The sequence below is a fragment of the Vipera ursinii genome, assembly GCF_947247035.1.
Source record: "Vipera ursinii genome assembly, chromosome: Z".
NCBI lineage: Eukaryota > Metazoa > Chordata > Lepidosauria > Squamata > Viperidae > Vipera > Vipera ursinii.
This window is the reverse complement of record NC_139517.1, coordinates 108,325,333-108,336,966: the sequence shown is the minus strand read 5'-3', so window position 1 is coordinate 108,336,966 and position 11,634 is coordinate 108,325,333. Positions and strand designations below refer to the sequence as shown.

General features: G+C 42.7%; 1 protein-coding gene across 1 annotated transcript in view; it reads left to right on the top strand.

Annotated features, from left to right (window-relative positions):
* Nucleotides 1–5,555: 5,555 nt before the first annotated feature.
* The window catches only part of PRTFDC1 (phosphoribosyl transferase domain containing 1), a 78,797-nt gene continuing 72,718 nt past the window's right edge, over nt 5,556–11,634 (top strand). The window contains exon 1 of the mRNA XM_083376195.1: nt 5,556–5,626. Within this exon, the coding sequence (XP_083232321.1) occupies nt 5,561–5,626 (66 nt within the window). The 5' untranslated portion in view covers nt 5,556–5,560. The remainder of the gene's footprint in view (nt 5,627–11,634) is intronic.

The following is an 11,634-nucleotide window of genomic DNA, read 5'->3' as shown; positions in this document are numbered from 1 at the left end:
TAATTCATAGTCATCAATTCATATAAAAGCTATATCTAACCTCCCTACAAAACAATGAATCTAGGGGCAGTAAAAGGAAACGCAGCCAAAAACGCAGCATGGTTATTAAGGTAGTGATCCCTTTTCATTTACCTGTACTATTTAAGGCAAGCTACCTTTGATTCTTGTGACAATTTACAGCTGTCATGGTAGACAGCAATAGCTTATTAACAGAATTTGTTCTGTTTTCTTTCAAAGTAATTCAACAGTTTAAGATAACCACATGTCTAGATTTTTATGGCAATATCCTGTTTTCATGGCAATAATTCTCTGGTAGGAAAAAATGTCTTTGAAAATATCTAGGATTTGTTTATAGTAGCAATAGTAGCAATGGACATATCAGGGAAGACTCAAGCAACAGTTTCCCATGGTTCAAGGAAAGAGGTCCTGTTGGCTCCTGATTGATGAGCAGGAGGAGAGAACAGATAGCACACATAGGGCCACCTGGCCCCAAAGCACCATTCTGGGGGCTGAGTGGTCTACTAAATAGCATAATGTTTTATATGGTTTCAGTTTTAGATAGCTTTAGTTTTAGATAAGTTTTATTTTGAAACTATCATTGGTTTTACAAATAGATATTCTTTCATAGCAAATGTTGATATAAGTGGCAGAGAATTTCGAATTTATAGCCAACACTGGCCTACAAATGTCAGATTTTTAATTTCATAATTGTCAGCGGTTTATAATTGCGCAATATTTTGATGCTGAAACATGCTATAGTCCCAATTTTCAACAGTTCATTCAATATCAATTTATTTTACAAATAAATGTTCTTTCATAGCAAATTTTGATTTTATAACCAACACTGGCCTATAAATGTCAGATTTTTAATTTCATAATGTCCAATGGTTTATAACTGCATAATGTTTTGATGTTGAAACACTGTTCTAATCCCAACTTTAATTCAATATTTAGATTTTTTTAGCTAATAAAACCACCAAACAAATCAAATTATGCTATTATTACAGCAAAGAATGTTTTCATGTTTCAGCTATTTTCAAATCAATGTTTGGTATATTTGTCCTATAGAATTTTGTGGTTTGTTTTTTTAATTTGGAGATCACTTGAACATTTGAAGGGGCAAGCTACCTTGAATCATGATAGACTTGGTGTCCTCTTTGAGACAAGCATGCTGAATCACTCAGAAACTTAGCAAAGGCTGCTCTTGTATTCCAAGAGTACAAGGTTTAATTGCTATTTTTGAAATATTGCTTCAGTTCCATATACTAGTTCTTGTTCATTATTAGGATGAATTTTGGGTTTTGGGCTTACTGCTTCCAGACTAGCAACACTGATTCAGTCCCAGATATATAACGATATAATGAATCATTTGCTGTTAAATACACTTAGTCAAGTCTTTGAGGTAAGCATATGCTACTACCCTTGGATACTAACGTTTTGCTGTATCTATCCCATTAGTGTTTAACACCAATTTTGGGGAGGGCCACATCAATACATTTTGTACATTAAATGTGCATTTTATAAAATAACTCACAATAATATCCATACTGTTTTTTCTAAAAGTTGAAATATGCTAAGCCTGTCTGAACTAGAAGTTCATTTTATTAGTTCTCATTCAATGTCATTGTATGTCTTTTGAGTTTCCAATGCTGCAAAGAAAAGTATAAAATTATCTCATTTGCCATGCTTAGTTCCATAAAACTCTGTCATATCCCCAACGTATCCTTTCTAGCCCCCAAGCTTTCAATGCTGTATTTTCACTGTAGGAGAAGTGGTCTAGACAGGGGTCCCCAACTCCCAGGCCATGGCCCAGTTCTGGGCCTTGAGATTTTCAGAACTGGGCCACGGAAGTGGCAGGCAAGTACATGCGTTTGTGCGTGTGCACATCCCCACATCCCCATTTGTGCAAAGCCAAAAAAGTTGGGGAACTCTGCTCTAGATCTTTAATCATCAGAAAGCATATACAGTTAGTCCTCAACTTAGACCCATAATGGAGTCTGTCAATTACAGTCACAAGTTTGATGGTTGTTAAGTGAGATGCTTACATGATTGCCTTGCTTAATGACCCCCATCTCTACTCTTTCTGATGCAGTTATTAAGTAATTGTGTGGGTTGTTAAGCAGAGCACAGAATGCCTCAGATGTAGGGGAGGCCCTGGGAGGCCTAGCACTGGTCCAGCCAGTACTACAGCACCACCCCACTTCACACATGGCAGATCATAGGCATCTCAAGGCCTGCCCTACCCTGAGGCACCTGCTCTGCTTCCCTCCCCTTGCTGCATGCCTTAGTCCTAATTACCTGTCCCACTGGGTCCCCACAAGCCATGGCTTCCACACCACAGGGTCCCTGCAGCTGCTCCACCATGAGGCCTTCCTCATACACAATGGACGCCATGTGGTGCCATTCTAGAAGCAAGAATCATTTGGGGAGCGGCTGCAATGAATTGTGGTTGCTTGCAAAAGGCACCAATTTCCAGGACAGTGCCATGTGGACTCTAGGGAGACCAAAAAGCATAATGGCTTAGTCTCCTTCCCCAACAAGAGATTAATTGCAGCTGCTCCCAAAATAGCATTCGCTTCAGAGAAGATGCATGTAGAGGGAGCTGAACAGTGGAATGACTACTTTCAGAAGGAGATTTACCCATTAGTAATCAGGGATTGGGAAGGAGGGTGCAGGAACCAGTGAGGTAGGAAGCAAGACCAAGCCCTGTGCAGACCCAGTGGGGCATGATGGCAGGGGAGGAGATAGGCAGAGGGAATGCACTGCATTGTCCTTGCAGTTGATTGCCAGGTACCTAAATTTTGTTCATATGACCATAGGGCAGTAATTGTAACTTTGGACTGAGGCTCTAAGTCCTTACATTCAGCACTATCATAATTTTGAATGGTCGCTGAACAAATGGTCATAGCTTTAGGACAACTTTTGCACAGGTTCACCTGGTGTGCCAGTTGCGACCCTATCTAGACCGAGATGCCCTACGCACAGTCACTCATGCACTCGTGACCTTCCGTTTAGACTACTGTAAATGCTCTCTACATGGGGCTGCCCTTGAGGACCACTCAGAGGCTTCAGCTGGTGCAAAATGCAGCCACACGAGTTGTGATGGGGGTTTCCTGTTACTCCCATGTAACACCTCTGCTCCGCGAGCTGCATTGGCTTCCGGTTGCCCTCCGGGTGAGATTCAAGGTGCTGGTGATGACCTATAAACCCCTAAATGGCTTGGGTCCAGGATATCTGAGGGAACACCTGCTGCCGGCATCAAGTTCCCTTCGTCCTGTGCGCTCCCACAGGGAGGGCCTTCTCAGGGTGCCGGCGGTAAAAGAATGCCGGCGGATAACACCCAGGGGGAGGGCCTTCTCTGTGGGGGCGCCTGCCCTTTGGAACCAGATGCCCGTGGAGCTTAGGACTGCCCCCGACTTTCGATCATTTCGCCGAGACCTGAAGACCTGGCTCTTCAAGCTTTCTGGCCCAGGCTGAGTTTTAATTTGGGTTTTAACTGGGGTTTAATATATTTTTTTCAGGGATTTAGTTTAATCTTTTTTAATTGCTCTTAACTTTTGTATTGATGTTTTATATACCCTGTAAACCGTCCTGAATACTACAGGAAAGGGCAGTATATAAATTCAATAAAATTCAAATTCAAATTCAAACTGTATCCTGGTTCACAATTACATTAGGGCATGCTTTATTTAAGCACATTTTGTTCAGTGAACTTAAATTGGCCAGTTTCATGCAAGCTACTAAATCATAAACCCAAGTTTACAAACTATAGTGGCTAGACTCACCTATATTAAAATCAGAGAAGACACATTTATGGATTTAGTATGTGTACACCAATGACAGGCTTCAGCTATGGCGAGTCTGAATCAAAATGAATCTGAATAATTCTACATAAAGGGCTTTGAAACTCATGACAGAAAGCTATCCAAGTACAATGAATCCTAGGACAAATCAGTCCAGAGTTTTTACTCAAGAAACATATAACCAGGCTCAAATGATCATATTTTGGATACATATGTGAAAACCTAGCTTTCTTGAAAAATCTGTTATACTGAGAAATAAGTAAGACAAGAAAAGAGGATGGCTAGCAGCAAGGTGGATGGACTCAGTTACAGCAACACTGTTGGAAGACCTGAAGGGCTAAGTTGGGAGCAGATCGTTCCAGAGAAAAAAATCTGTGTGGTTGCTAGAGTCAACACTCACTTGACAGCACATAGTCATCAATCAATTCTTATGGAATGTCTTCTTTTATTATATTGATTATAATGGCAAAGTCTTCTTTACTTCAGGCACAATGAAGCATCTATCAAAACTGCTCTCATTCCATTAAAACAGATGTGTATTCTTTCAGGAAGGTCATCAGTATTGCTGAATATAGAGGAAAAAATGTCATAATGAAAACCATTTGACTACAGTCACAAGGCAAACATTCTTATTCAATTCTCCCTCCCCAGGAAGTTGGACAAAATACATTCTGAGAATCCAAAGAATGTCACTCCATTTTTATTTACATATAGAACTGCCAGGGATTGGAACTGGCTCGTTTGCCCTATTATTGTAGTAAAAGAATAAAAGTGAGCAAACTTTTATTTGGGCCTCATCAGAGGGTCTTATATTTCATCTTCTTTAGGGGAATGCTAAGAAGTTGTAAAGTTTTACAGAGTTTAATGCCCTCTCTTCTGCTTGGTTTATTTTGACTCATACCAGTTTAAGACAGGCCATTAACAAGGCTGGCTGAACCAATAGAGTTAGGTAGCTGAGCTAGGCTGTGGCTTGCAGTAAGTCAAAGCCAAATAAACCATATTATTATAACTGAGCATTGTAGTGAAATGCAACTCGTCCAGCGAGGCTAGGTGTATAAAAGCCAGGTCAAAGATCTATTCAATTATGTACTATGAACCCTCATGAAAGCCTAGACATTTTTGATTAGGTTCACACACTGAATTAAGCCACACTGATTGTTTCTGGCTTGGCACACTGCACGAATCTAGCCAGGCTTATATCCTGACGTTTTGGTTTATTCAACGGACCAGCGTCACCAGCCTTTTATCACTCCATAGCCGATCCGTTTCTAGGATGGCGAGAAGAGCGAGGGAGGTGCCGGGCAATAGGAGACCAGGCAAACGTAATCCCGGCTCAAACGTGATTAGAAACGGGGCTTTGCCGGGAAGAGACCTCTCTCCCCCAAGAAGCCGGCTCTGCCTCTGCCTCTGCCTCATTACGCGGTGGAGGAAGAGGCGAGCCAAGCCTGAGTCACGGAGCTCGGCCGGGGACCGGGAAGAGGGAGAAATCGCGTCAAGCAACTAGGAGTTGCGGCACAGACTTCCCTCCTCGCACCGGTTTGTTTGGCAGTAGCTTTTTCTTTCCTCCAGCCTGAGCGCGGCGCCGCCGCTGCCTTCCACTCCTGCAGCTCACCACATCCGATCTGAGCGAGGAAGGAGGCCGGGCTCAGCGCTCACGTTTTCCTCCCCCTGCGTCCCGCCCTCCTCCTCCTCCTCCTCCTCCTCCTCCCGGCCTCTCTGTTCTCCCTCCTCAAGGCTTTGTCCAGCCCCTTGTGAAGATGGCGGGGCTGAGCAGCAGGACTAGCGTGGCAGAGGCGCCGAGAAGCAGCGCACGAGGGGTCGTGGTAAATGAAAACTTCCCCCCCTCCCGGATCGGCCTGCCGCAAATAGCTGTTGCAGGCGCAATAGACGGCCCGGCTCCCCTCCCACTCCCTTCAGCACCCTAGGCATCTCGTCCGACCACGCTTCGCTCACCTGACCCCCTTCCCCACCTTCCTGGACTTCAGCCTCTGCCTCTCCCGCCTCGATCGGTAGCTTAGATGACCGGGGGCATTTTAGTATTTCGTCGCTAGCGTACTCAGAATGAAATCACGTTTGAACCGAAATGGAGCTATGAAGCTGCATGCTGGAAATAAGTTCCTTGCCACGAGTTGGGGGGCAGGTTTAACAGGGCATTGCTCACCATCCACCCATAGAAGGCGACGGGGCTTGTTTTTTTGTCCCCCCCCCCACCTCTCTCGCTCTCGCTCTGAGTAATACAGGTAATCCTCGACTTACGACCACAATTGAGCCCAACATTATTTGTTAAGTGAGTTTTGCCCCATTTTATGACCTTTTTCGCTGCAGTTGTTAAGTGAATCGTTGCAGTTGATAATTTAGTAACATGGTTGTTACAGTAAGTGAATCTGGCTTCCCCATTGATTTTGCTCCCAAAAGGTTGCAAAAGGTGATCACATAATCTAAGGCACACAGCAACAGTCATAAGTATGAACCAGTTGCCAAGCATCAGAATTATGATCACATGATTATATGAATGCTACGAAGGTTGTAAGTATGAAAAACTGTCATAAATCATTTTTTCCAGTGCTGTTATAACTTTGAAAGATCACTAAATGAACTATTGTAAGGACCTGCTGTAGGTAGCCTGGGGCTAGATCCGCCTGAGGTTGTGCAGTTTAACTAAAGTACAGCATAGAGTGATCTCAATACTCTTCCAAATAGAGTGTAACACAATCCTCTTGTGGGCACAAAAGTTTATCACTAATTCCTAGTGAATATGATTCAGAATACAATGATAGCAGAGACACATCCCCCCTCCCCGTCCCTTAAAAGCCACTCATTCAGGATCTGCATTCATGCATCAATCACTTTAATCGCATCAGTTCTGGTAGAGGGTTTATTTACACAGCTTCCCTTCCCCCCCCCAATCCCCCATGACCTGGAGAAGTTACACGGGATAGTGTTTACACGGGATAGTGTCTTCTTGCATAACACATGAAAAAAGGAGGTGGAGCCATTCTTAGTTTTTTCTCACTAATTCTTTACATTGTTTGACTGGAATAAAACAATCCTACTTTCAGAAAGAGTTGGGTGGAAGATTGTACTGTTCTTTAGAGATATGATTTGGAGGTTCTCAAGAAGATGCTTATAAAAGGTACCATAAGTGTTTCAATATTCAATGATACTTTATAAATAATAAATATTGCTGCCTTCTGAACACATGAATCACAGACTAATCTTCATATGTGTTTATTGAAAAATAAACATCCTTGTGAATGTTGCATATTCCAAGTTTGGGCTTGGAAACCATGAAGATTTGGTCTGGGTTGTACTTGGAGGGGAGATTAGCAAGGAATATCAGGGATGGTAATTGTTTAAAAACATCCTAAAAGAATATATTTTTATAATGCTGCTCAGAAAACTGCATAGTGTAGGCCAGGGGTAGGCAACCTTGGCTCTTTTATGACTTGTGGATTTCAACTCCCAGAATTCCTGAGCCAGCCATGCTGAATCAGGAATTCTGGGAGTTGAAGTCCATGAGTCATAAAAGAGCCAAGGTTGCCTACCCCTGGGTTTAGGCAGAAGGAGTAAATTTTGCACATCTTTATGGGTAGTCCTTGACTTATTATTATTCATTTAGCACGGGGCTTTTCAACCAGTGGTACGGGTACCGCCTGTGGTACATTGACACCTGGCAGGTGGTACACAACCATCCTAGAAAAGTGATAGCAGGGGAGGGGAATGAGCTGAACTGGTGGTAGCACCGCACAAGCCTGAATGAGAGACGACTGGAGCTGCAGGGCTGTCAGAGCACAGCGGAAGTGCCAGGATCATTGCCAGGCTCCAGCTGGAAGCGCCGATCAGCTGGAATGTTGCAGCATCCTCAGGATCTTGTGATTTACATTCTGACTGATTCATATTTATGATGGTCACAGTGTCCCAGGGTCATGTGAAGTGACCAAAACCTGCTGCAACCACCCAGCAGATGGGGGGAATAAAAACCAAACACCACCCCACCCCCACTGCCAATCCTCAACAGAAATGCTCAGAACAATGAAAATCTCGGACAGGAGGAAGTGCTCTGCCAGGCGGGCAGGCAAGTGTTTTGCTTGGCTGTGGCTTGGGGGGCACTTTTTTCAGTGCCATTGTAACTTCGAACAGTCACTAAGTGAACTGTTATAAGTCGAGGACTACCTGTACTTCATCATTATTTTCCTTTTTCTTTTTTTGTCATCAAGTTTTTGACACCTTGTTAGGTAACTGGTGGTACTCGGATGTTGGCATATCCTAAAAGTGGTACAATGGGTGAAAAGGTTGAAAAGCCCTGATTTAGCAACTGTTTGAGGTTACAATCTCCCGAAAAAAAGTGATTTGTGATCACTCCTTGCACTTACATCTGCCTTCCCATAGTCATGTGATTAAAATATGGGCACTTAGCAACCATGTATTTATGATTGTCCCAGGGTTCTGTGATTGCCATTTGCAGCCTTTCCAGCATGTTTCCAACGAGCAAAATAAATAGGGGAAGCCAGATTTTCTTAATGACCATGTGATTCACTTAACAACTATTATGATTCATTTAACAACCATGGGAAAAGGTTGTAAATTGGGTGCAACTCACTTAACCACTTTGCTTAGCAATGGAAATTATGGTCACAATTCTAAATCAAGGACTAAGTCAAGGACTGCACTTCTTTTGATGTGGCTAATTTTTATGAGATTGTACCATCACACGATTTAAATTATGAAAATGGCCAGATGAAAAAAAGCAGCTGAAGAAAAGAATATTCTCTTTTTTTAGAAGAATCTTGTTTTCTTTTGCAAAAAAATATGTCTCTTCTAAGATACAGCTAATTCCCTACTTACAACCATTTATTTAGTGATCATTTGAAGTTAACAGTGGCACTGAAAAAAGTGACTTATGGTTGTTTTTCACACTTATGATTGTTGTAGCATCCCCCTGATCACGTGAACAAAATTTAGATGCTTGGCAACTATTTTTGACTGTTGCCATGTCATGGGGTCATTTGATCACCTTTTGCAACCTTCCAACAAGCAAAGTCAACAGGGAAGGCAGATTCATTTAACAACCATGTCAATAAATTAAAAACTACGGAGATTCACCTAACAACTGTGGCATTAAAGGTCATAAAATGAGGGAAAACTTACTTAACAACTCTCTCACTAGCAGAAATGTCAGGCTCAATTGTGGTCAAAAGTCAAGGACTATCTATGTATACTTCTTAGGACTGATTGTGCTTTGCAAACCTTTGTATTCTTTCACTCTGAAATGTATATATAGTGGGACAAAAAAGTATTTAGTCAGCCACCAATTGTGCAAGTTCTCCCACTTAAAAAGATGAGAGAGGCCTGTAATTTTCATCATAGGTATACCTCAACTATGAGAGACAAAATGGAGGGAAAGAATCCAGGAAATCACATTGTAGGATTTCTAACGAATTTATTTGCAAATTATGGTGGAAAATAAATATTTGGTCAATAACAAAAGTTCATCTCAATACTTTGTTATTTACCCTTTGTTGGCAATGACAGAGGTCAAATGTTTTCTGTAAGTCTTCACAAGGTTTGCACACACTGTTGCTGGTATTTTGGCCCATTCCTCCATGCAGATCTCCTCTAGAGCAGTGATGTTTTGGGGCTGTCGCTGGGCAACACGGACTTTCAACTCCCTCCAAAGGTTTTCTATGGGGTTGAGATCTGGAGACTGGCTAGGCCACTCCAGGACCTTGAAATGCTTCTTACGAAGCCACTCCTTCGTTGCCCGGGCGGTGTGTTTGGGATCATTGTCATGCTGGAAGACCCAGCCACGTTTCATCTTCAATGCCCTTGCTGATGGAAGGGCAAAATCTCAAATTCACTCAAAATCTCATGATACATGGCCCCATTCATTCTTTCCTTTACACGTATCAGTCGTCCTGGTCCCTTTGCAGAAAAACAGACCCAAAGCATGATGTTTCTACCCCCATGCTTCACAGTAGGTATAGTGTTCTTTGGATGCAAGTCAGCATTCTTTCTCCTCCAAACATGACGAGTTGAGTTTTTACCAAAAACTTCTACTTTGGTTTCATCTGACCATATGACATTCTCCCAATGCTGTTCTGGATCATCCAAATGCTCTCTAGCAAACTTCAGACGGGCCCAACATGTACTGGCTTAAGCAGGGGGACACTTCTGGCACTGCAGGATTTGAGTCCCTGATGGTAGCCTTTGTTACTTTGGTCCCAGCTCTCTGCAGGTCATTCACTAGGTCCCCCCGTGTGGTTCTGGGATTTTTGCTCACCGTTCTTGTGATCATTTTGACCCCACGGGGTGAGATCTTGCGTGGAGCCCCAGAACGAGGGAGATTATCAGTGGTCTTGTATGTCTTCCATTTTCTAATAATTGCTCCCACAGTTGATTTCTTCACACCAAGCTGCTTGCCTATTGCAAATTCAGTCTTCCCAGGATGGTGCAGGTCTACAATTTTGTTTCTGGTGTCCTTCGACAGCTTTTTGGTCTTGGCCATAGTGGAGTTTGGAGTGTGACTGTTTGAGGTTGTGGACTGGTGTCTTTTATACTGATAACAAGTTCAACCAGGTGCCATTCATACAGGTAACAAGTGGAGGACAGAGGAGCCCCTTAAAGAAGAAGTTACAGGTCTGTGAGAGCCAGAAATCTTGCTTGTTTGCAGGTGACCAAATACTTATTTACCGAGGAATGTACGAATTAATTCATTAGAAATCCTACAATGTGATTTCCTGGATTCTTTCCCCCCATTTTGTCTCTCATAGTTGAGGTATACCTATGATGAAAATTACAGGACTCTCTCACCTTTTTAAGTGGGAGAACCTGCACAATTGGTGGCTGATTAAATACTTTTTTGTCCCACTGTACTTTAAACTTTACATTATACACATTTTTATTAAATACTTCTATTTTGATAGAAATTTTAAAGTGCCTGATTGATTTATTGGCAGAACAGATTAGTGCTATGTGTGCTTCTAAATAAGCCTAACTGCACAGAAGGAGTGACTTCAGGGTGAATATTCTCTAGACACAGAATTGTTTCGTAGCTTTGGTAATATGTTGTTGCTGGCATTAAAATATAAGGTAGAAGGTGATAATTCATCTCTAAATCTAAGATTTTTTTTACCCAAAATATGCACTTAAGAAATACACAAGCATTTTGCTGACGACTTTGAAGAAATATTGCACAAATTATCAATAGCTAGTATTTAACTGGGAATTGCCATACTGTATTGATCATTCTAGTGTCTGAAGACTTCTTAAGAGTCTGTCTAGTACAGACATGTCAAACACAAGGCCCGGGGGCCAGATCCGGCCCACTAAGTGCTTTCATGCGGCCCGCGAAGCCATCCTGGAAACAGTGAGGGAACGGCCCCCACTTCCTTGGCCCTGGCCCAGAGACCCTCCTTCTGCCAGAGACCCTCAGATCTGTCCCACTCCTGCCCAGGCCCCCATAGGCACCCTTGATGCAAACGATGTAGAGCTGGCCATGCCCACCCAGTAGGCCACGCCCACCCTGGCCATACCTATCCGGCCCTCTGAGGGCAACCGCAATGCTGATGCGGCCCTCAATGAAATTGAGTTTGACACCCCTGGTCTAGTATTTTGGGGGGGGGGATAATAATAGGACGGGGAAGCCCAAGATTCAAATACAAATAATTCTTGACTTAAGTCATAACTGAGCCCAAAATTGCTAAGCAAAACATTTGTTGATTTTGCCCCATTTTACAACCTTTTTTGCCAGGGTTGTTAAATGAATCACTGCAATTGTTAAGTTAGTAACACAATTCTTAAGTGAGTCTGGCTTCCCCATTGACTTTATTTA